Source organism: Hesperophylax consimilis, chromosome 22, assembly GCF_061612785.1.
Source record: "Hesperophylax consimilis isolate HC1 chromosome 22, BYU_Hcon_1.0, whole genome shotgun sequence".
Classification (NCBI taxonomy): domain Eukaryota; kingdom Metazoa; phylum Arthropoda; class Insecta; order Trichoptera; family Limnephilidae; genus Hesperophylax; species Hesperophylax consimilis.
Window position 1 is genome coordinate 10,549,798 of NC_142857.1, and position 27,274 is coordinate 10,577,071.

The window sequence follows — 27,274 nt, forward strand, 5'->3', positions numbered from 1 at the left end:
ATTCCTATCTCTGACGTCATCCCAATTCTTAAATCCAACATGATCCGCTCCTGGGAAGAAAATTGGACTAATACAAAAACCCGAACTGGTGCTTTTTATGCTGGAATACAAAATCATATTCCAAGTAAACCTTGGTTCCACGGCAAGAAAAAATCCAAAAGATTTATATCCTGTATCTCGAGAATGAGAATTGGTCATTGCTCCATTGCATCCCATTTGTTTAAAATCCGGGTCCTAGATAGTCCACTCTGCCAGTGCGGCATGGAAAATGAGACTCTTGATCACGTTTTCTTTAATTGTAAAAATCATTCATCCTTCAAAGGCATTTATCGTTTACTTATAAAAATCACCCACCAATCTCCCCTTAGTATTCCTTATTTACTTTCTCTCAACAATTCTCGCATTTTCTCAGTTCTATACAAGTTCATAGACTTGAATGACTTCAATATTTGAGATTTCCTATTCCCGTATAGATTTCCCATAAAATTATAACCATCTCCCTTAACTTTAATGGCACATAGCACTCTCTTTAGGGTGAATTGCCTAATACAAAAAAAAATATATATATATAGGCGACCAACTAAATTTTCTCCTTATAGTCATTACTACATAGTTATATCCCAAATAGGTTTTTTGAAAAGTCGTGTGTACCTACCTATCTGCTTCTACTATCAATATGTTAGAAAATGCACAGTATATTTTCAAAATACGAATAGGTATTGCTCATTATGGCGGTAAACTCGCTATTGCCGTATTCGTTATAACCAAGTTCGACTGTTTTTTTAATGTTTAATTGTGACAACAATTATTACTATATTGGCATCTCCAACTTCTTCTACCTTTCAAACCACTCTCTAAACACTCCTGTCACTAATAAGAACAAATGTTGAAATTTTCAGAGATATCGGTCGATTGCTTTTCGAGTTCTGCGAGCGCAAACAGGCTGAATTTTTATACATTAAGATGAGAAGAAATAAAACACAGTAAAGTTCAGTTTGAAATAATTTACTGATGTATTTAATAAGTCAATAACACATTCCATGATGGGTTGATAAACCAAACACTCGTCAAGATATTACTACAATTATACTATTTACAGTAAAGGCATCCAATATTCAGTTACCCTCATATATCTTCCATTCTCGTAATATCGCAACCACAGCCAAAAATTAATTTAAAAACTACATAGATAATTATCATTACATCGATAATACACAATAATTAATTACATAATTTTTCATATTATTATATATTCGTCGCTGTTCAGGCAAGTCAACAAACCACAAAACACTTTTTTGAGATAATGCATATTTGAAAGCTAAAATATGTTACATCATCTTTAAAAATAGGTTTTAAAGTTTATGTAGTGGGAATTTTAAAGTTTTGTCTGCCTTCAAAATACACAATAGAAAAAAAATAAAAGCGTTCAAATAAAAATATTTCTCTAATAAAATTTAGTTATCTCGAATCATGTGGTTTGGTGGCTTTTGCCTGTATTATATTAATTATTGATATTAAATTAAATTAAATCTGTTCCAAATAAAAATTCTACATGAGCCGGAAAAGCAATCAAAGTGACTTCAGTATTGACTTATCCAGGCCGTTGGCAAATACCTTCTTACTTATAAACATGGTGTAATTATTATGCGGCACGTAAGGTACACCAGAATAGTGAAAAACTTGACTTAAACCACGGGTTAGGCATAGGTAAACCAGCCTAATGCCTGTTTTAACCATACCAATGCTGATTCAGCACCTGAAGAAGTTTTGCAAAACTGTGTAAAGATATATTTTGTTTTGTTGTTCAGCAACGTATTTGAGTGTTAGAAGGTTTCAAAAGATGTGTGTGAATTTTGGCTACTTTGAATTGGTATACAAGTTCTTATAATTTTACACTCCGTGAGTTGTGCAGAATTTCATGTGAGGTTTGCAATGTCAGGAATTTCATATTTCCTAAGAGCTTTTAGTGGTTAAACTAGATACTGATATCAAATCAAAAATAAGGCTAACATTCTGAAGAAATCATTTTCGATAGAACTTCTTGAACTGATGTTTATTTTAATCATTATAACAAATCAGATAAGGAATCGAAATAAAAATTGTGTACGCTATTGGTTTTGGTAAGTATAATATCGTCGATGTAAGTCCAATACCACGGAAGAACCATTTGTAAAAGTGAACAATATATATCTAGGAATTTACGCGCTCTCTTGATTGTTTATTTACTGAGACATTAACCTAGTAAAGGCAGTCTATTGGTCAATTTCAAAATTTGAAAACACCAATCAATGCGGTTTGTGCTGTTCAACTGAAAGTGCCAAAAACACATTTTTTCACAAAACACATTGGCTCATAAGTAGTATTGAACTCACATAGAAGATATAACTTTACAATAAAAATTCACCAACAAGCATCTCTGATTAACCTATAATTTTTAAACAATAACATGCTTTGAATGCCTAAGCAATACTTTAGTTATACATAGAGTTTACTTATCATTTTGCACTGAAGAGAGATTAATTCTCGAAGAAGGTAGCCCATTGATTAACATTTTAACAACCAACTAAATAATATATTTTTATGATTTTAACAGAGTTTTTTTTCTTCTATTTACATATTATTTGACTTGACTACGATTGCGATATAAAGTTATTTCCCCACAGTCGTTCTTACACCATTTACTACGGTATTTTCAATACATTGTTTGACGTAACATAAACAATATTTTTTATAACACATTAAGAAAAGATAATTTGACTTCCCGGTTTTATCAACCCATCTTCCAATTTATTTTCATTTAACAATATGTAATTATTAAAATATTTGAAAATGAAAATGTATAGATTGATGCGCCCTATGAAAGTATCCTGTGTATTTGTTAATATAAAAAAAACTAGTTTTTTTAAATACATGTATTTGAATTTCTCTCTTTTTTGACTCATTGTTGATGACAATGCAATCTATCAACTTATAGGAAAGCTAGGAAATCGGATGACATTACAGCAGTTAATATACAAAATAAATGTTGGTCCTATCCGATCGGCATTTGGCGAGGTTGTTAGCGCGGTTGACACCAGTCCCTAAGAAGGAAGACACAATCTTCAAACAAAAAAATAAATATATATATTCTTTGTAAATTGGTTACTAGCCGGTCCAAGAGCATCGAATAGGTTGAAAATTGAAAACAGATGTATGTATTGTATTAAAAAAACTTTATTTTTTACGGGTTGATGTTTTTTCATAGTTTTACTTAATTATTCTGAAAACTGAAATGAACATTAACCATTGGAAAATCGTTTGTGCGCCAGTGACAAGAATTTTTTCCCGCCGACAAACTGTTCATGCGCTGCTGGCATTAGAATTACATCTAGAATTTTTTGATACACGATTTAACCGAAACCTTTATGCCATGAGAAAGTGCATAGATTTTTTTTAACAGAATCGCTTGCGCTTGAAACACTTTACAGTTCATTTTCGATTTCCTTCAAAAAGGGTCTGGTGTTCCAAAGGTTAAATACCTACTTGTTTTAAATATAAAGCACTTCACTAAGGGCACATCAAAATAATTAGATATATGTGCTTTTAACAATTAAATTGCATTATAATGAATTAATAATACCAAATATCATTAGCCACATACATTAAATTATGTTTGGCAATTATTTATTATTTTTTTCTGATAACTGTTGAACGTCAAGGTCTCACACTGTACAGTGTAGTAATATGAATTAAGTTACTAAATAGATTAAAAAAAATTGTGTTCACTATAAGTCAACGCATCTTTTAATTTCGATATTTTTCGTCATCGTTTTAAAGATATGTTTGGGTAAACTTGTCTATAACTCAAGATATGATGAAGTTGATATGCTTTTCATTGGTTTGATTCTATGATATTTTAGAAATATTACCATTGTTTTATTGAACAAAATATTAAAATACATCTTTTACAGTTTCATTTTTGTTATCGGTAATGAATGAATGCAAATCTTTGAAGTGGAAATTAACCCACTTCCCGACATCCAATCGAGCTGAAACTCGACAGATAGAATCGTTATTGATGACAATGCATTCTTTCAACTTTTGGTGGCAATCACGGACACACAAGGGGACATATACGCATTTCTCTGAAATCGAATCACATTACAGCAATTTACATACTAAATAAATGCGGGTCGAGTTGTCGACTCCAGTTCCTGGGGAGGAAGGTTGAATCCTCAGTCAAACAAAAAAAAAACTTTTTTTTAAATTTTAAAAGACATTTTAAAATAGATGTATTTTGGTAAAAAAACATTGTTTCTTACTGATTTTTCATTTTATTAGTACAAAAGAAAGCTTTAAATATTCAAAAATATAGAGATAAAAGATGGTAAGGATTTTTTAATAAAACCTTGGCTAATGATATTTGTGGTCAATTTTGGTTTCAATGTACAGATAAGGATTACAAGGTACATTTATTACTATCGACAAATATGTTTTATCTACGACAAAATTATTGTGCAATGTGTTACCGTAGTAATATATTAAATATGATATTATTGAGCATTGAATACAATAATTTAATATTATAAAATGTGCACCGCATGAATCATCATTCGTTAAGTGTGGATTCTTCAAGTACAAATACAAAATTAAATTTATTATTGATACATATATAAACACACTATATTGTAAAGATACACATATAATATTCCAATCAATAATTACAATTTAGGAAGATATTATATATATTTTGACTATCCAAAGAATACAAAAGTATAATTTTCTTGTAGACAGTTTGGCACATTAAAAAACACCAACACAATAATTATATTATGTACTAGTATTGAGTATGGTGTATTTTATGTACTAGTATTGTGTACAGTGTAATTTATGTACTAGTATTGTGAATGGTGTATATTATGTACTAGTATTGGGTACGGTTATATTATGTACTAGTATTGTGTATTGTGTATTTTATGTACTAGTATTGTGTACAGTGTAATTTATGTACTAGTATTGGGTACGGTTATATTATGTACTAGTATTGTGTACGGTGTATTTTCAAATATGAAAATGATTATTGCAAAGACATTTAGTGAGGCCCACAGAATTAGGCGAATTGAAAAGTTTGGTCGCAGTTTATCTAAAATCTATACTAAGCAGTTACAGTGGAAACTGTTTGACATTGAAATGTTTATTGGATTACGAATAAACCGAAAATATTTAAAAAAAAAATTCTATTACCATCATTTTAAGCGGAAAATGTCGCTTGTGCAATGATGGCGGACTTAGTTAGCAGAGGAATTAAACCCATGATGCCCGAGTGGTAACCCGATGCATTTGTTCATTCAGCTACTAACCATTCTTGTTTACTATTTTACGAGAGATGAGCTACCATCGTGACCATCGAATGTTCCCTATTCTAGGAACGAGACAATCTTCATTTCAAACACCAATCCGTAGCAACATATTGTAACTGCACTAGTAAGTACCAGTTTCAAAATCATGATATAAAAATAAAAATTCTGTGCCAATGTTTTCATGTCAAACAATTTCCACTGTAATTATTTTAAATTATGCAAATCTTAGGCCCAGTTGTTTCGCAAAAATTCAAATGAAACATTGTCATCATATGGCCATTCAAGCTGAACGTTTTTTTCAAGCTGACAAGCTTAGCAAAACATAATAGTTGTCCTCTTCAACTGATCACAAACAAAAGCGTGATTAAAACCAGTATTTAAACGGGACCTTTCAAGCGACAAAAAAACGAAATGGCGATGAATTGCCATTTGATGACAAAGTTACATTTGAATTTCTGCCAAACAACTGTGCCTTAAAATATAATTTTATTGTTAGAGCTAATTTTATTGATTTCATTTAATCAGCAAAAAAAACTATGATTTGCAAAAGTAGACAACATCGAAAAATAAACTAATATAGATTTTGGAACACATGATTCCAAAAAATTAACTAAATCTATTTGGCAGTATATTTATTGCATTCACCTTAAAATAACATAAAAATATGCATTACCAACAAAATAAATATTGCATGTTTTGTAAAGAATAAAACCAAAAATAAATCAATTAAAAAATATATTAATTTGTTCACAAGACTAGAAGCTGACTTATTTAAATTTATGTCTGAAAAATAAATGCATGGCTGTAAGGATTAATTTTTTATGAATAAATTTGTCAAAAGTAATGAAGAATGAAAGAAAAAAATCTGTTTTAGTCAACAGATTAATTTAATAAGATAAGTTGATTTATTGAGCATAGTGAAATATTGTTGATTTTTTTATTATTCTTAGTTTCCGAGATTTAAATGAGAAATGAGTTTCATAAACTACAAATTTTAAATGTATAAGTACACAGTTTCAGACATGTATTGGTTTCTCTTATAGGGCATATAAACTAAACTTTAACCTCTAGGTAGGTAGGTACTTTAGAAGGATTTTGTTAAAACGCTAAGTATGTTAACGGTAAATATTTAAACAAGAAACATTAAAGGCTCTCTGTCGTTTTCGTGGCAATCCAGATTTGCTTCATACGGTGTCTAGATGATTATCTAAAGAACTTTGTATTAATTTATGATCTCCTCTGAAATTCGAACGTTTTAAGCACATTTAGAAACATTCTGTGTTTTCCCGTTTTAGAAGTAATTTTTCCAAATCTCCAATCAAATTTCATATGAATTAGGTATACAGTTTATTTCAGATTTTCTCTGTAAGAAGATTGAAATAAGGTCCAAACCATAATTTACAGCACAAAAACTAACTATCTTGTCAACTAATTCCCGCATTCTTTGATATTTTTCGAAATTAACATGCTTCACCCATCGGCATACTAATTTTTATTTGTTACATCTGTGCATAATTCAGACGGATTCTTACTGTGCATTGATTACTGATTCTTATTGCATTCTTACTGATTCTGACTCTTTTTGTACCTCAAACGAAACATTTTCCTACGAAATGTTGCTTAAAATGGCACTAACGGTTTTTGATAACCATATCTGAATAGCCAGGTACTTTCCAAACTTCCCCTCCCCGCAATCTCAGTCTCAAAACATACCCTAATTGTGGATGCCATCATTTGCAAATAATTTTTTTTAGTCCCTAATAAGAGGGTTTCACTGTAAGATTTTTTAATGAAATCATAAATAAATTTAAAGTAGAAATACTAACCTGCTGTTTTACTTAGCGCATTAACAAGACCCCTCCACTGCTACGGCAGTGTTCCCGAGTTGACAGTAGTGGTTAGTCTAACACCGACACGGAACATTACAATATTACATGCTAATTTAGTGAGTTAACATAACCTAACATAGATCAGACATGTGGTTTTCTTACTCGGCTAACATCAAGGGAAGATGCTCAGACTACATGGTCACAACATGTAATTCTTCACTAATTATTATTACTAAAAGCTAGCAGACATGCTAGGACAATAATTGGTACACTTGGATATAGAAAACACAAAGTAGAACTTGGGGTAAAAGAATTGTCCACAAAGACAATGGCACTGGTAAGTAATCCCTCATTTTCCGCAGTTGTATTTCTCAAGGGGTCCTCTCATTGACAGAAGATGGAAATAATGTTCTTTCGAAGCGAAGCTCTACGGTACAAATCGTTTGCTTTTGGTTTAAAAATTTGACAGCTTAGAAATATTAAATACTGCGAGTAGAACGCATCTTGACCTTTGAAATAATCTTTTTATAACTCCAGAAAAAAAGTATAAGGCCTATAAAAAATGATTTAAAGTTTAAATCTCCTACTTACAAAATCCCATTTCGGTTATGATTTTATTGTATAATGTGGAAAATTAAGTTCTTTATAAAATGATCGTAAAACATTTAAATATGTGTGTCTGAACTTTGTAAAAAACACTTTTTGGCTGTTTTTTTTCTTACATAAATCAAAACAGGCAGCTGGTATTAAGCGGGAATTTAATCCTTACCACCAACTACATAAGGAATGTTGATTCCGAATATTCAACAATGTGGTGCATCGCATTAACCAATTTTTTTTCACAAGGAAATGCTACAATAATCGAGTTTTGTTATCTAGGCATTTAATTTTAGTAGCCAACTTTCAATTTGTGCATGGCCAGTATTGCACAAAACCCTAGGCTTCTAGTTACTAGTCTCATTATCCACGATTTAGCTCTCCGTGGCACATAGAAACTAATTTCAACAGAAAATAAATAAAAATGAGGGATTACCATAGATGTGCCAGTAGCGATTCTATTACTTGTTTGTGAAGACCCCATTTCACAGTGGTTTGTTTAGACAGTTCACGAGCATATTGAAGGTTATTACACTACCTAAAACATCAAATTTAAAATGGTGACAATAAAAGCACATTTATAATGCCTCTGACATTCTAAAACTTCATGCAACTAGATTTTATAAAGTGCAATATCGACTGCTTCCAATTACTATGCTGACTCAGTTTATGACTAAATTTAATTAATAATGTAGACATCTAATAAGGATGTGTACATTGAATCTTCAGTTATTTAAGATACTTTTTGACTTAGGCTCAGATATTTCGCAGAAATTCAAATGTAACATTGTCATCAAATGGCATTTGGTGCCAGTTTGTTTTTTTAACATTTGAAAGGTCCCCTTTAAACACCGATTCTGGGTGGATTTCAGCTTTCTATCATATTGCAATGCAATAAATTGACAAGCTTAACAACACAATAGTTGTTCTTTTCTGCCGATCTGCATTTGCCACCTTTCAATTATGAAAAAAAACAAAATAGCGCAGCAATTTGGTTACTTTGTCATACGTGAATTTCTGCGAAACAACTGGGCCTTACACTCTTTCATTTTACAGTTCTAATTTCATAAGCAGCGAATGGATCTAAAATAACTGTATAAATGAAAATTCTAAAATCGACGAAATTATCGCCAGTTTTTTGTAGCTCCCGTAATGAGATAAAATATAACATAATGCAAAGTTAATTTGTAGCGAAGAATACATAAAGAAGTTCTCTTAAATTTACTGTTGAGAGATTAGAAGCCTTCTGGTCCATTTCGCTCTTTCCCACATTCACATCAAAAGACATTAATTTGCTAAAAAATTTATACAATCAAGAAGAGTTACTTAACCCTTAGGAGCTAGAGCACTGCAATTGCCGTGTTGAAGAATTGTGCCCACGCACGCGTCGAAACACTGCAATTGCAGCGTCGACCTTATACATTCATTTTGTGGATATTACTTCTACTGGGTTTAAACAAAAACATCAAAATGTCACTTTATCAAGTATGGTATTGTCTTCATATTGACTTTTAAAAAAATGTATTTTTATATATTGAATATTTATGCCAGCTCCTATGGGTTAATTATTGATAAAATTAACTGTAAAATAAATGTGCATGACATAGATATCAAAACTACTATGTACCTTGTTTAGTTCTACATTCTAAGCAAAATATCTGAAAAACCACTCGAGCAATGGGGTACATATTTACAAAATAAATGCCTTGAGCGATGGAGATTTCTGGGCATTCGGTTTTGGATTCGGCATTATTTGAAAAAATCATACCTCCGAATATCAATAAAGAAACATAAACTTGTTTGCTGTAGTTGAAAGCCAATGAATCCTCCTATATTTCATCATGCATCCCATATTTATAGGTTTTATAATTGAGCTGTATGCGTGAATTTAAAAATAAATTCGAAAAAAATTTATACCGAAATTTAGGCAGCCATCGCTTTTGGCCATGAGAAATAAATATGGGCAGCCATCATTCGACTGGATAACAATAAATTCATATCAATAACACTAATTAGTTTGAAATCATGCATTTGTAATAAGTTCCAAATGATAATAAAATCTATACTACAGCATTTTCTAATGGGTATCAAAAGACTAACTAAATATCTCTATACCTAAGATAAAATATAAATATACTATAGTTTGGCACAGGTATTAAGTAGTCTTGAAGTGGCAAAGTTTCAAGTCATGCGACAGAAGTATTTATTTATTTATTCTAGGAAGATACTATATTAAATTATAGTATTAATCATAAATATTGTAAATGTCCATAAAAGTGGATTCGAAGAATGTTATGTATTGCTACATAGGCCTTCAAAAAATATCCAACTTTTCACAACTAATATTTTAGTACGGAAAAGTATTTCAGGAGGAAAGTCCATGTCACATTAAATATTAAAAAAATTATTGCACTTCGTAACATTGACACAATAGGTTTTTTTAATATTTATTTTATTCATTACACTAGGTACAGATAAATCAGAATTAAGAGATTCTCGGTTGTGTACTGATGTATTGTATCGTAGGACTAATGCGGGGTAAGTGGGAACTGTGCCCAGTTCCAAACTGGTTCGAACAGGTTTTTCACATACTCGTGCACAAATACGTTCAAAAGTACGCTCTTTAAAATGATTCGCCTGTACAAGTTTAAATCTGTGAAATTATTTTTGTTCAATAGAGTCAAATATTTTTCAAATCCATTTTCACCATTGTAAATTTTGTTCAGAGAATCATGACGATGTTCCAAATTTGAATGAAAAAGTCATTAGATTTTTAAATTTTACACTAAATACTCACTCACAACCGAAATCATAATACACAATCATTTACAGCAGAATTTGATTTTACAATTATATTAAAAGATTTATTATTTAGGCCAATCTAAAAGGGTTCATTCTTCACAAGTGGTGTCCAATTAATGGACCATCAGTCATTCATTTATGTTACAACATTTTGTAATACTCTGGAAAAGTTATTTTGATGAAAAAAAAATCACAAATTAAATTTAAATGTAAACATTTTTTTTCAAACATCTTAAAAATAAATATTTCACTACAACATAACATGGATAATAATTGTGACTATATTAAAAAATATTATAACTAACCTAATTCAAAACACATTTAAATAATACCTCTTTAAAAACAAAGATAAAAATTCCTTTCAAAAACAAAACTTTGTAAATAAATAAATTTAAAAAAATATTCTCATTTTATGGAGATTATGCTCTATTTTTGACACTGTTTTGAGACAAATCTTCTGCAAGTATGAATCTGCTTTGTGGAATGATATTAAACGTTGAGATTTTAATTGATCGAATGCAGAAAAATTCATCAAATACCAAAATTTTCGACAATCTGACTAATGTGTCCCAGGTCAACATAAGTTATAAGGTGTTTGAGATAAATCTTTCGTAAATATAACCTGATTTATGTAACAGGCATTGCACGGTGAGGTATTGATCGATAAAGCAGAAAAAATCATCAAAAACTCTTCAAACTTTCCATTTTCTGTTATATATTTATACCAGATCAACATAAGTTTTAAGGTTAACGCTACATCTAGGAATGAGTGCAAATGGTTCAGTTATTGGGTACTGCGGCGATGCGCTCCTTGAGGCTAATGAACCTGCCCTGCACCTGTTGGACCTGCTGCCTTAACCTGTCGCTGACCTGCCTCTGAAGTTCCTGGACCTCCAGGATCTCCTGCCGCAGGTTCTGGTAGTCATTCCTTACCTGGATCAGTCATTGACAAGGTCAAACCGGGGAATTTGTACAGGGCAAAGCATGATTTCTAGTATTTGGGCTGATAGTACAGAGAAACAGAGATTAGAGATTCAAAACACATCATTTCAATAAAAGTTCACTTCAAATGTTTGAACATGATAACTCTTTAATAATATTATATATTATGTAGTTCTGAATGTAAGATAAATTCAATAAGATGTGGAAGGTATATTAAATCTGTGTTACTCTGACGGTAGTCTAGTAAAATGTTTATGAAACAGTTAAGGCTGGTGGTTTTCTAAAGGTGATTAATAGTATATATATATATATATATATATATATATATATATATATATATATATATATTTATCCCCTCTCGTACTATGTTGATCTCGCGCGACGGTACGCCAGGTATATGTTGATCCGTTTGCATTTGTTGATCCACCCCGGATATGTTGATCCATTACCCAAGCTGGCATACATATGTAAATCCCTACAGATCAACTTGTGTCATCGAGATTTTGCTGTAAGCCACGCCCATTTTTCGGTCGCATATACATTTTACACGATTTATTTTGTTGATCTATATATTTCTGACAAACTTGACCGCTTGCATGTGTTGTAACTTGTAACCGCCAATTTCGCGCGCGTTGTGGTACTTTTTAGATTCCGTTAGAACATCCATATTCTATGAAAATGACTCTGTACTTAAAGAGGATAGACTGCCTCACGCGTATTTATATTGAAATGGAACTTTCAAAAACGTCAAATCCATGCTTAAAAAATCTTTTGAACTTGATTAAACAAAAATGTAACTTTAATGCATCATTTACTACGTTTCGTGACTTAGCAGGGGTGCCCGGGTTCATGGGGTGAGATTTGTCTAAGTCATTTTATAAGAGAAATTTTGAACATTGATTGAATAAAATTTTATTTTAATGTATTTTTACCATCTCTCCCGACGTAAGTTTCTTGTAATGATTAAGTTGAAACAAAGCGTAATATCCATAATATGTGCCTATTAAAATTGCGGTGATTAGATTAGTGAGAATTTAATTTTTCAAATTTTAAATTGCAATTGCTGAAAAATTTATTCCAATTTGTTTTTTACTAAACATGGCTAAAGTCATTTCAAGCACCGATTCCAACCAACGATGTTTTAGTATATGTTCGTCAATCAACAGGAGCCATAATGTCTGTACATCAGAGCCCCCGAGAATTATTACAATTATGTGTACCGCCGCCCCGGGAGCCATTTATTAGATAACCAATACACCTACCATTAGTCACCGCCAACGATTTAGCGAGATAGTTGTTTATTTTTTGTATTTTTTTACATCGTCTCCACACAGGAGGCCCTAAGGAAAATCGTAACCCTCAAGGCCTATGTCATCTTTGTGAATGCTGTGTTGGGGATATTTTGAAAAAAAGGAAGGTCAGTGAGTTCTGGGAAGGAAATAGGTATGGATGGGTGGGTAGTATTCTGGGGGTCAGTGTGTTCGAGTGATAAACATAAGATTCCAACTCTCCTACTGCGTTGCAAGGCGATGCGTTGAAAGAGGATTAATCGATCCGGCCCACCACGCATTTGGTAGGCAAGCGCATCCGCCGCCAAGAACCGAACAAACCTCACCCCATAAACCCGGGCACTCCTGCTAAGTCACCAAACATATCAAACTACTTGAGGTGGCTCTCGACTAGCAATCCGAAGGTCGCGGGTTCAAATAAATTTTATTAAAATTAATTTGCACTATTTTACAATTAGTGTTTGGTTATATCTGAATAGCCAGGTACTCTCCCACCTTCCTCCTCGTCATCTCCTTTGAGGTCTCCTTTGAGGATGCCATAGTCTCACTGGCTCCAGACGGAAGTTTTTGTAAGTCTCCATATTCAAATTCGGCGGTATGATTTTTTTATGTGACACCTCTCACTAGAGCGCCCCTGTCTTTACACGTTAAATACATAGAAACTATGTCGCCAACCGGTTGGGCAGCGTTATGAGGCGGGTTAAGGTAGGGGCTGTAGGAATGAATTTATTAATGCTGGTCTTAGTATCACGCACGTGCACGGTGCACCGGGGATCAATGCTGTTAGCTTCTTTTAACAGGCTCTTATAAAATACCTCTAGAATAGACACAGCATACGCACATTTCGTCATACATGATTTTACTGCACATATGCCTCAGGGATTTCATTTCTACAGTATTCTGTCTACTTTCAGCCTTCTTCTGCCAATTCCATGCCTCATTTCCATATATTAGGGTAGGTACCAGCACTACATTGTGGACTGCTAGCTTCGCTTCTTTGGACAGTTTTTAGTTAGCTCCAACCGCGTCCAATCATCCATTAATTACCCATTATAACCAAGAACCCGGCCTCCCCTACTAAGTCACGAAGCGTAATCAGGAGAGATGGTAAAAGATACAGGTTCAAAATTTCCTACATAACATTATTCCTTTTGCCGCCATTTTGGATTTTTATGGTCGAAAGGTATCCCTCAACCAGTTTCTTTCGATCCGGCCCGCCACGCAGTAGATGGGCAAACGCATCCGCCGCCAGGACTTAGACAAACCTCACCCTATGAACCCGTGTACCCCTGCTAAGTTATGATTTTTTTATGGATTTGTTTTTGCGAAATTTTCGTTTCAATCTAAATACGCATACATTTCTTATAAACAATTCAAGAAACACACGTCATTTTGATTTGAAACGGTACCATCTCACAGTCATTTCATGCGATATTCGACTCTAGAGACTAATACTTTGAGTTCAATATCACAAAAGATTACGGAATCACATAAAACCTTGTGATGAACAGTCCACCGATTGCCCCCTTGATTGGTTCATTTAGTAAAACCATATATAGGGACACAGATCAACTTTGTCTAATAACTTCTTACCTGGATCAACATACTACGGGAATAGATCAATATATATGAGATCAACAAAATCTTTTGAACTTGATTAAACAAAAATGTAACTTTAATGCATCATTTACTACGTTTCGTGACTTAGCAGGTGCCCGGGTTCATGGGGTGAGATTTGTCTAAGTCATTTTATAAGAGAAATTTTGAACATTGATTGAATAAAATTTTATTTTAATGTATTTTTTTACCATTTCTCCCGACGTAAGTTTCTTGTAATGATTAAGTTGAAACAAAGCGTAATATCCATAATATGTGCCTATTAAAATTGCGGCGATTAGATTGGTGAGAATTAAATTTTTCAAATTTTAAATTATGATTGCTAAAAAATTTATTCTAATTTGTTTATTACTAAACATGGCTAAAGTCATTTCAAGCTACGATTCCAACCAACGATATTTTAGTATATGTTCGTCAATCAACAGGAGCCATAATGTCTGTACATCAGAGCCCTCGAGAACTATTACAATTATGTGTACCGCCGCCCCGGGAACCATTTATTAGATAACCAATACCCCTACCATAGGTCACCGCCAACGTTTAGCGAGATTGTTGTTTATTTCTTATATTTTTTACATCATATCCACACAGGAGACCCTGAGGAAAATCGTAACCCTCAGGGCCTATGTCATCTTTGTGAATGCTGTGCTGGGGGAATTTTGAAGGAAAGGAAGGAGAGTGAGTTCTGGGAAGTAAATAGGTTTGATGGGTGGGTAGTAATCTGGGGTTCAGTGTGTTCGAGTGATATACATAAGAATCTAACTCTCCTACTGCGTTGCAAGGCGATGCGTTGAAAGAGGACTAATCGATCCGGCCCACCACGCAGTTATTAGGCAGGCGCATCCGCCGCCAAGCCCCTCACATACCTCACCCCATAAACTCGGGCACTCCTGATAAGTCACCAAACATATCAAACAACTTGGGGAGACCTATGGCAGAAGTGTGGGTTATCAAATAAATGGTTCCCGGGGCGGCGGTACACATACCCTCCTCCCAAATTGTGATAAACTTCTACTTTCAAATGTAAAACATAATTTAAAACGTACCTAAATGACGGCCTCCGTTATCGAGGGGTAAGGCTATCGACTAGCAATCCGAAGGTCGCGGGCTCAAATAAATTTAAATAAAATAAATTTGTACTATTTTACAATTAGTGTTTGGCAACCAGATCTGAATAGTCTCCCAACTTTCTCCCCGTCATCTCCTTCGAGGTTCACAATATCTTCAGTCTCACAACAACCCCAATTGGGGATGCCATAGTCTCACTGGCTCCAGACGGTAGCAGTTGGGACTCTGGTGCGATATTCATTTTTTTTTTATAATGAAAATAGAAATATTGGTTCAGTATTATAATCAGATAATGATTAATACATCAGTGAATAACATTCATTTAACATGACCACCCAACGAGAGGCTGATTTGTTTCACAGTTTATCCGTCCGTCATTGTCCGTCGAGTATCAAGCACGTGCACGGTGCACCGGGGATCAATGCTGCTAGCTCCTTTTAACAGGCTCTAATAAAATATCTGTAGAATAGACACAGCATACGCACATTTCGTCATACATGATTTTACCGTACATATGCCTCAGGGATCTCATTTCTACAGTATTCAGTCTACTTTCAGCCTTCTTCTGCCAGTTCCATGCCTCACTTCCGTATATTAGGGTAGGTACCAGCACTCCATCGTGGACTGCTAGCTTCGCTTCTTTGGACAGTTTTTGTTAGCTCCAACCTCGTCCAATCATCCATTAATTACCCATTATAACCAAGAACCCGGCCACCCCTACTAAGTCGCGAAGCTTAATCAGGAGAGATGGTAATAGATGCAAGTTCAAAATTTCCCATATAACATTATGCCTTTTGCCGCCATTTTGGATTTTGATGGTCAAAAGTTATCCCTCAACCAGTCTCTTTCGATCCGGCCCGCCACGCAGTAGGTATTTTTTATGGATTTGATTTTTGCGAAAGTTTCGTTTCAATCTAAATACGCATACATTTCTTATAAACAATTCAAGCAACATATATTAGGGTAGGTACCAGCACTCCATTGTGGACTGCTAGCTTCGCTTCTTTGGACAGTTTTTAGTTAGCTCCAACCGCGTCCAATCATCCATTAATTACCCATTATAACCAAGAACCCGGCCTCCCCTACTAAGTCACGAAGCGTAATCAGGAGAGATGGTAAAAGATACAGGTTCAAAATTTCCTACATAACATTATTCCTTTTGCCGCCATTTTGGATTTTTATGGTGGAAAGGTATCCCTCAACCAGTTTATTTCGATCCGGCCCACCACGCAGTAGATGGGAAAACGCATCCGCCGCCAGGACCTAGACAAACCTCACCCTATGAACCCGTGTACCCCTGCTAAGTTATGATTTTTTAATGGATTTGTTTTTGCGAAATTTTCGTTTCGATCTAAATACGCATACATTTCTTATAAACAATTCAAGCAACACACGTCATTTTGATTTGAAACGGTACCATTTCACGGTCATTTCATGCGATATTCGACTCTAGAGACTAATACTTTGAGTTCAATATCACAAAAGATTACGGAATCACATAAAACCTTGTGATGAACAGTCCACCGATTGCCCCTTGATTGGTTCATTTAGTAAAACCATATATAGGGACACAGATCAACTTTGTCTAATAACTCCTTACCTGGATCAACATACTACGGGAATAGATCAATATATATGAGATCAACATAAGTATGCCAATTTGGGTAGATCAACATACTACGGGAATAGATCAATATATATGAGATCAACATAAGTATGCCAATTTGGGTAGATCAACATAAATTATGCATCCGATTTCCATACAAATTTTGAAAATTTTACTAACAGTATATCAAATGGTTTTTCTGGCAAACTGGCAACATTGATAATTATTGTACCACTGTTGTCAATTCATTCAGATGTATTCCATAATAGCCAAGTTATATGGTGTTAAAGGTGGATCAACTTAGTCTAACAACTTCTTACTGGATCAACATAATACGGGAAGAGGACAATATATATATATATATATATATATATATACTATTAATATTATTATATATATATATATATTATTTATTTATTTACTCGAATCTAGACACTTTTCTGGCACAAGGTCTTTTATGGCACAGACACTTCTAGGCAGCTGCTGAATTTGCCAAAGCGTTTATAGCTGGTGCAGTGGTACAGAGCGGCGTAATATTTTTTTAAATATCAAATGTCCATTAAACCCCCCCCCTGCTCTGAAAAGGGATAATATACTTTTGTGTAGGCAAGAGATTTGTGCTATATCTAGGTTATTTTTTACATCACATAATCTCAAATCATAATTTAGGTAATCCTAGAAAAACTATTCTGTAATTGATCGGCATTTAAAAAAAACTATCCCGTTACCAGTTTTTAAATATTAAATAATATCAAATTCCGATGAAATTACTCTCTCTCTCTTCCATTACTATTCAAAAAAAATCCTCGCCGCAAACAAGCTGTAAGTGCAGTCGTAAAAGGTGCATTTTTCTGGAAAGGGCGAAAATAATATATATTTGAGTAACACTCGTTTACGTATTCGCTCTTTCACCGTTTTGCATTACATAATGATTGACTGCTGGGTGAAGAATGAAAAGTAGACCCCAGTGACCTTCGGGTCATACATGATTCTCATTCTGCATTATAATGCAACAAGTCCAAATGTACTTGCAATTCTATGCAAGATTTTGTTTTCTAGTCTCACTGGCTACGGTGGAATCAACACTAATTTCGTTAAGGTTTCCACTAAAGCTACTGCATTATATGGAAGTGAAATCTGGAAACTAATTCGCTTTTTTATTTGTTTACAGCCGAATAAGTAGGAAAATTCATAATACTATGCATGTGTACAAAATGCACGCTATATCCTGCCTGTATCACATAACCTAACATACAAATACATTCTGCCAAATTATTTATTAAAACTTTTATGCCCTTCTTTATTTATGACCATTACCGGATTCAGCCCATCACGGCCGTGTTTAGACTGGTACAATATTTCTTTAAACTATGGTATATACAATGATTTTTATATCATTGAAGAAAGGGATAATACTAATATATCTAAACGAAACAAGACACAGAATAATGAAAGATAACGGTTACAACTAGGAATCGAACCCAGGATCTCTTGTCTTAAACCACTCGCCGTGTATCGTTTTGTTTCATGAATCGTTTAGATTTATTAGCATTATCTTCTTCTTCAATGATATAACCATCAAAATAAGTTAAAAGAAAACATCGTTCCTGAATGATTTTTTAATTTAATTCATTGTTTACACCTCTGATACACCAAAATTGTATAAATACCATAGTTTAAGGAAAAATTGTACAAGTCTGAAACCGGTAACGGTCAGAAATAAAAAAGTTGATAAAAGTTTGAAATTGTCGTAATAAATCATTGCAATGGAATTCCACCGAGAGTTGTCAGCATCAAAAATATATTATTATTAACCATCACGCCGTTTACCTCAGGGGTAGGCAGAGAACTCGGTCTTGGCACACACTCCTTGCCTCATTCGCTTTCATAAAAATATAAATATTCTATAAAAGCTTTTTGCATGAACATAACTATGTACAAAGCAAATCTGTTTCATAAACATTATACTATAATACATGATGACTAAATAATACAATGTAATGACATTATGAGGATCCTATGAGAGAAATAACATTCTTGTACATGTCTGCGTTTCATTATTAGTACAGAATATTATCCTTAAGTATATCTCTCCAAATTAATCAAAGCGATAATAAAGCATATATTTTACAGTGTTTCTTAATAAAGCATAATATGTATGTATATCTACAATAAATTTGGAAAAGTTTTGTAATGTTAGCAATAATTGCATCTAAGTTCAGAATAAGCTGTTTATTATAGTAGTAATAAAAATTGTGGTTGTCATATCTTAAACCATTTTTTATTTAAATTTGAAGACTTTTTATTAAGGTTAAACGTAACATACACTATGATCTAAGCGTTCATAGATGGCGTTGATTTAATTATTTTATTACAATTCACTTTTTGTATGTTATACTTTTAAAAATTAAGACGATGCACTACGTCGTGTATTATTTTGAATCGAGCCGCTATCAATAACACGCCTTACGTAGATGGCAATAAGGCTTAAATTCCCGCTTAACACCATCCACCTGTTTTGATTTATGCAAGAAAAAAACATGGCATAAAAGTGCCTTTTATTTTATTTTGTGGATGTTCAGGCACAAATATTTAAATGTTTTTCAATCATTTTATAAATAACTTAATTTGCCACATTATACAATAAAACCATAACCGAAAATGGGTTCGTAAGCAGTGGCGGCCGGTGGTCAAAATATATGGGGGTTCACCGGATTACAACATTAAGTCATAAAATAAATTAAATAAAGGTACATACCTATTTATAAAGAAGTTCTATTCTCTGCTCCTTTTGTTTAGCGAAGACCTCTATCAATGCAACACTGATAGTGCGTTCAGTCTGTCCTGGCTCAACGTGTTTAAAAAGATTTTATTCTTTTTAACGTTGAGAAACATCTTTAGCTTTCAACTGAGGTCATTCCAAAGGTCATGAATGGTGCACAAAAGTTTTAGTAATTTCACAGTCTCGGGAAAGTCTTCTAATAAACAAGTACTATAAAAAATTTGTAAAATTGATAAAGGGCCGTTAGCTTTTGAAAAATCGTCGCGGGCGTAAATTCTACAGAGTTCACTTTTTCTGAACTTTATTTAGGAAGTCATACGTTTTAAACGTAACATTGAAATCATGTTCTGGGAAATTTGACCTGTATCGATTTTTATTAAATAGCTCATTATGGTGTTTAACTTAGGCACGGTAGCCAGAATCCAATTGCATTCTGATGTCAACTTTTCCTAAAACCTTTAAGCTCAAAACTTTTTGTAAATGTAAATGACAAGAATTATGTTTTTTGATTTTTTCAGAAAGGTGAGTTACATCAGTAACACCGCTGATTGTCCAAACTGAATCAACATCGTAAATTAAACACGTAAAACAAAATAAACTATTCAATTGATCACATGCACAGAGCTACGAAGCTTTGTTATACATTGTTTTGTTAAATGATCGAGTAAACTTCTTCGATCCAGATTTTCACTCTTGTTTTATTATCAGTTCAGATTTTAGGTGGACAGGCATTTTTTATTATCACTTTGTTTTCAAAACTCGACCTATTGTTCTTAATGTATTCCACATTCAAACTCATTCTTAATTTATACTTTGAACAAACACAAAAGTAATCATAAATTAGTATAACCTGCAATTGATAACCCTATTAATAATTGATATACAAGATCGATATAACCTGCAATTAAACTTTAAAACTTTCGCAGAGTAAGAACATTTTTTAATTCAACAGACCGTGCCCGGCAACGGCGAGTACTGACTAAACTGATAATAAGTAATCTGACCATCACTCATCTCTTAATGACAAATTTTATCTTAAATGCTTGTATCCAAGAAGCGAAACATTCGCTGAAAATAGCAGATGGTAAATTGAAACCACGATATCGACAATAACATTAAACATACGCGTTTTAGTTTAACTTTCTACTGAATAAACCGTTCCTTCTGATGTGGTGGTAAAACTCCGAACGCCGTTCTTGATATGGTATTATTTGCAAAGAATAGTATGTAATGGTATGGACCCACGCTTTCGACTGTTCCACAGAATATGCGACAAAGCAGTTAAATTTTGGATCGCAATCGAAAACGAACTGCTACGAACATAGGCACAAGTCAAAGTCGGTCTGCAAGTTAAGCGCGCTTAATAAGTAGGTACCTTTTGAATGAGATATTATAACCGAACCGAGTTTCGTATTGTGATTAGTCATGTCGGAAATCTTCTGGTTGTTCGGCGCTCGGGAGCACATATTAGCTGGCCGCCACTGTTCGTAAGTAGGAGATTTTGAACTTTAGAGCAGTTTTCATAGGCCTTATACATTATTTTTTTTTGGGCCTATAAAAAATTTATCTAAAAAATACTCGATTATTTCAACGGCCAGCATGTATTTAATTAAAGCATCTGAAACATTTCTAGGTGACCAAATTTTCAAAAAAAAACACATGATTTTGTATTACTACGTAGTGCATCGCCTTAAGACGAATTATTTGTTTGGGCTTGTACATACTTACTAAGAGTATGAATAAATGGTTTTGTCAACATAAAAAGTCAAATTTTTCAAGAAAGGCATACAAATACAATATTGTATCGGTGATTCAATCCAATATTGTTATTGTATGCCTTTCTTGAAAGAAATGAGTTTTCCAAACCAACACTTGCAAAAAGTGTATTTTCATAAAATAATTGAATTTACGCCATCTATGAATACATGACGTACATAACGTTTAACCTTAAAAACAAAAATAATAGCAAACTTAAGATATGTTTGTTATAAATCACTCACCATTTTGTTGAGCTGCCTTGAATAATCATGTTATTTAAAGTAAAACAGTTTAACACCCTTTTTCCATAAGATTTATAATAGGGACATAATGTTGTTGAGGATAAATTAATAAAATATGTAGCAGTGGTATTGAGTATCATACGTCTCTAGTTCTCTGCATAATATATATTATGTGTTTATTTACTAAACTTGTAACAGTAGAATGCCAACTAACCAAATAAATCATTTTTTTTATTGATGGAAAGAAGTATTAGCGTTTTCACTGTCGCTCCTTTGAAAATTTTTTGATGATCTTGAAAATTTCTTTATTTTGAGTAATAAGGTATGCATACATTACGACACTCGACACCGAGTGTATACCACAGGTGTCTGAGTGTGGACACTACTGTCCGCTCTAGCAGTAGAGTGTTGGCACACCGATTCCAGAGTCGCGTATTCGCTGTATGTACGGGTGTGTCGAGGTGCATTTGAAGTGTCTCCCACGGTGTATCAAGTTTTTAAAAGCGATACACTTTTAGCTAGCCTTGCTAGCTGTAAATGTCATGTCGTGTCTGTAAAGCAAAGATGATTCTAAAAATTTAATTGAACTCATGGAAGGGCTTTCAGAGCTCTGGAAAATATTGAATTTTGGTAGTAGTCTTAAACTACTGCTACAATCTACAATGTTTGCACTTTTTCAAGTCTGAAATTTATGATACCAACTGTGAAACCTAATGAAACAGGAAGTTGTTTTTTTTTTAACTAGCTCTATCCCACCACGCATTGCTGTGGCTCAATATGTTTGTGCAGATAGATAAACAATAGCGCGTGTTGCTTTTAAGTCCAACAGATGGTGATGCTTAAAAAAAAAATCATGTTCGTCAAACAGATGGTGCTGTTTTTCAAAAAAATTATGTTTTTATCTGTCACAGGTGACATCTATATAACATAGGTATATAAAAACACATGCGTATTCGAATGCAACGTTGTGTCAACATTACACATGCGTATTCGAATGCAACGTTGTGTCAACATTACACATGCGTATTCGAATGCAACGTTGTGTCAACATTACACATGCGTATTCGAATGCAACGTTGTGTCAACATTACACATGCGTATTCGAATGCAACGTTGTGTCAACATTACACATGCGTATTCGAATGCAACGTTGTGTCAACATTACACATGCGTATTCGAATGCAACGTTGTGTCAACATTACACATGCGTATTCGAATGCAACGTTGTGTCAACATTACAAAGCGATTGGTGAAGAACTTTCAAAGATTTAAGATTTTGAACAAACGAACATTTACATTTATATTGATTGAATATTGAAGATTAAATATGGTATATTGTAATCATGTTTGACAAAAGTACCTAATAAAAATAAAAATATTGCATTCTCAGTCCATAAATTATCATATCAGTTAAATTAAAAGATGTTTAAAAAAAACCACATGTTTCTATCTCTTTTTTATCCAAATTTTCCTGGTAACCCAGCACAGCAGAAGAAACTGCATGTAGCGACACCGCAACTCAGACACCGCGGACGCTAATCGGATGATACTCGAATATGGTAGGCGTGTGGACAGCTCGTACACTAGTGGGAGCGTCTAGCGCAGTCTTTCCCAAAGTGGGCGATAACGCCCCTTGTGGGAGCGTCTAGCGCAGTCCTTCTCAAAGTGGGCGATAACGCCCCTTGTGGGAGCTGGCAGGGGGGCAGTAAAAGTCTCAAAGAAAATTAGGGGTCTAAAGAAAATTTAGAGGGGCGACAGCAGACAAATTTTATCTATAAAAATCTGAAGGAATCTACCTGAATTAAATAATAATATGTTTTGAATGATAAACTAATGTTTAAGAGACAAGGTTTTTTTAATGCATATCACAAAGGATAACATATTAATTTTTAAGCAATAATTACTAGCCTGAAAGAACTAATAGGTTCTCTTTTGTGCCATAATTAATAGTAGTTTGATATTTTTTTAATGATAAACCAAATCAATGTTTATAAGACAAGGTTTTTATGCATAACACAAAGTATAACAAATTATTATAAGCATTAATTACTCGCCTAATAATAAATAAACATTCTAAATGAGATAAAAAGAATTTGGCATTCTCAGACTATAAAAATATTACCATTCGTTATTTCGGCTACTAGCATTATACCTAGCTCTCTCATTAAAAATTTAGGCGTATTAGATCTATCAAAAAATTTATGTATAAAAATGCAAAAATCAGTCATTTTAAATACATGTAGGATTACAAAAGATTTTTTAAATATTTATGTTGAGGGATCAGTAGGATTTATAGGCCCTGTTAGGAGTTCTACCGAGCCGAACTCTCTGATATGAAAATATCTGGAGTCGGTGAATTATTTTCCCATTTGATCTCTGGTGAGTTGAGGTGTTGTTCTTGTATTGTTTTGTATTTATTTTGCTTATATAATGCACTTGCATAATGTTGATTGACTAGGTGATCAATTGTGGAAAAGTGTGTGGAAGGGTTTAGTTTTTCCTATGGGGAAGATTTAACCCAGACATAAAATCGGAAAAGAAATATGCAGTAATTGTCGATTGAAGTTACTTGTACTTATTGAATTATTTGGCGGGTTCGGAATAAGCCGACGTAGCTCAGTGGTCCAGAGCACCTGACCGAACATCAGAAGGTGTGGGTTCAATTCCCGTCGGCGGCATTTATTTTTATAATTTACAATTTTACAATTTGTATGAATATTTAAGGCAAGTAATTAATTCTTATAATAATTAATAATAGTTTGTTTTACTTTCTTATAACAAAACTGAGTATTTGCCACTTATTTAGTTTTAAATTAACCCTAGATAACTAATCGCTCGTCGAGGCGACGACGCGCTACTCGGCGAAATTCAAAATCACCTACTCCTCCCCGCTCCCCGACCTTGACTCTTTCATTACCTTCCTAATTTGAGTAAACAGTGCAGCATGTGACGCGATTGCGGCCACACGCATACTAGGACGTGCCCTATGACCATCTCGTCGTCCGCTGGACGAAAGTTTAGTTGTGACAACAATTTTTATTTTTAAGGTACGTACATTCATATATTCTTATATTTATAGTCAATGTTGGCGAATCTTCTACAATAGAAGCTCCAGTTCCATCTACGTCAAACGTGTCTAAAATTAGCTACCTGTGTCCATCCAAGGCCCGGAGGATGACCAAACAGTTGCACCAGATGTAGAGGGGCTATTTGTGGTCCACATAATGTTGACATGTGTGGTCACTGTGTCGACTGATATTTTGATATTAATTTGTTCATTATAAACCTTACTATTGTGCCATGTAACAAGTTCCTATCTTAATTACATATTTTATTTTATTTCTAGTGTTTTATTGCGTAGTCCACTCGACGAAAGTGTAGTTACAATAAACAATGAAAACAGTTTAATTATCTAGGCTTTAGTAAAACACTAATAATGGAATTATATTTTTCTTATCACCGTCATTGGTTCCTCAAAGTTTGTATGGAAAACTGTATAGTACTATCCACCTTCAGTTCGTGGCGTGTTTGTGGCAATCAAGTTCTAACAAGTTTTTGTCAAGCAACGCGATTATTACAATTTTTACCCTGCATGAATAGCCATGATTATCTTACTTGTTCTAACTTGCTCACACCCTATCTATCCTATCTATATAGTTTTAAAGATACACTACAGATGGTAATGTAAAAAGGTAACTTAAAAAATATGGGGGCACTAGATTTTTTTCAACCTCAAAGTGGGCGGTGGTCGAATTAAGTTTGAGAAAATGTGAACTAGTGTCTACATTTCTAGTGCAAGCATCTAGTGTCGTAGTGTATGCAAACAATTAGGATAGGAAAACTTTCATTACAAAAAAGTAAATGAGGTTAGGATGGGTTCTGGTTATTTTATGTTGGTTGCCTTCTTATTTACAGTGAACCTTCAATCAGCTGCTGTGTGTGTTACATTTTAACAATAGACCTGGTTAGAAGTCAAATTAATAAGCCTGCTGTAGTTGCGGGATTTATATTAGACTGGAAAAAATACGAGCATTTGGAGAAATAAAAATTTGGCTAAAAAATGCAACAAACTCAGAGAAGTGGCTCATGGCTAATTAACAGACACTAATGATCATAAGTTAGGTCGTAATATGTGGTGTACTTTAAACCGAGGCCTACCTTAACCTTTCATTAAAAGATTCAAAACTGTAAACTGTCTTTTTAGTATACCTATCAGATTTTTTTTTTTTAAATTTTAAAAGAATGACAAACATTCCCGGGTTACGAATAACCTGACAATATTTGAAAATCTCCTACTACCACCACAGGAAATGTTGCTTGTGTTGTGATGGAGGACTTAGCCAGCCGAGGAATTGAACACACTACGCCTGGGTGGGACCCAAACGTGATGTCAACTCGGCCACCGACCGGTCAAATTAAAAAACAGATTAGATTGTATACAACTGACTTTTGGAAAATCAGCATTCTACTGTACTGACTTCATTTACTCTACCGCACTTTAAATCTTGAATTAAAACATTTCATGACAACATTCTTACCCGATATTATAATATAGAATAAACAAATGTAATGTCCTCAAACCTCTGTTACGGATTTAAGGAGTCTTAAAACTGATGTCTCGGGATTTTGGTCTGGTTGTGCTATTTGTCTTTCCACCGTGTCTATCTTACAGGCCATCATATCTAGGCGCTCGTCTGTTCGCTTAACCTTTAAACAAAAACCTGATTTGAATACTTTAACATGCAAAAATTATCAAGACGTCACTAATGTCAAAAATATGAGAAATCTACAATGTTTTCCTTGTAATAAGATGTTAAGCAGTAAATTCGTTGAAATTTCACTAAATATCGTTTATTTTTTCAAATATCTGCAATAATTTATCTTTTATGTGCTCAAAAAATTGACTAAAAACATTAGTACTATAAAGACGGAGCACTTACGGAATTCTCAAGATTCACAACAGCCGCCTCCATTGTTGTATTTAACAGCTTTATTACTAATAATTGCACTTGTTTTCACTCACAAAATCATCAACAGAATTCAGGAAATGTTAAAAATACAACTGACATCAGCGGATACAAGAAAACCGAGAAATGTCAAATGGTTTTTCTAGAGATGGACGTAACAAATCGGTATTTTCTTAAATCGAACTTTTATACGCAAATCGATATTACTAAATATTCATTGATCTAGTTTTTTTAAAAAGTAAATGATTTTATGATTTAATTTATCATAAGTACAATACATACCACATTCAGTAATTAACATACTTAAATTATGAATTGAATCTGTGTGAGATTTCATTGTTATAGTTTTGGATTCTATTTATAATCCATCTAAGATTATTGATAAACGTTATAATGAAATTTAGTGTTATGTAACTCGCCCTTAATAATAATAATC

The 27,274-nt window shown here is 33.5% G+C and overlaps 1 protein-coding gene across 1 annotated transcript; it reads right to left on the minus strand.

Moving 5' to 3' along the window:
* Positions 1-989: 989 nt before the first annotated feature.
* Positions 990-26,952, minus strand: LOC149412834 (uncharacterized). The gene is made up of 3 exons (XM_089644893.1): positions 26,812-26,952; positions 26,453-26,578; positions 990-11,500 (listed from the first exon to the last, which is right to left on the minus strand). The coding sequence occupies exons 1-3, from the start codon at positions 26,842-26,844 to the stop codon at positions 11,348-11,350; spliced, it is 312 nt and encodes a 103-aa protein (XP_089501019.1). The 5' UTR covers positions 26,845-26,952; the 3' UTR covers positions 990-11,347.
* Between the last annotated feature and the right edge of the window lie 322 nt (positions 26,953-27,274).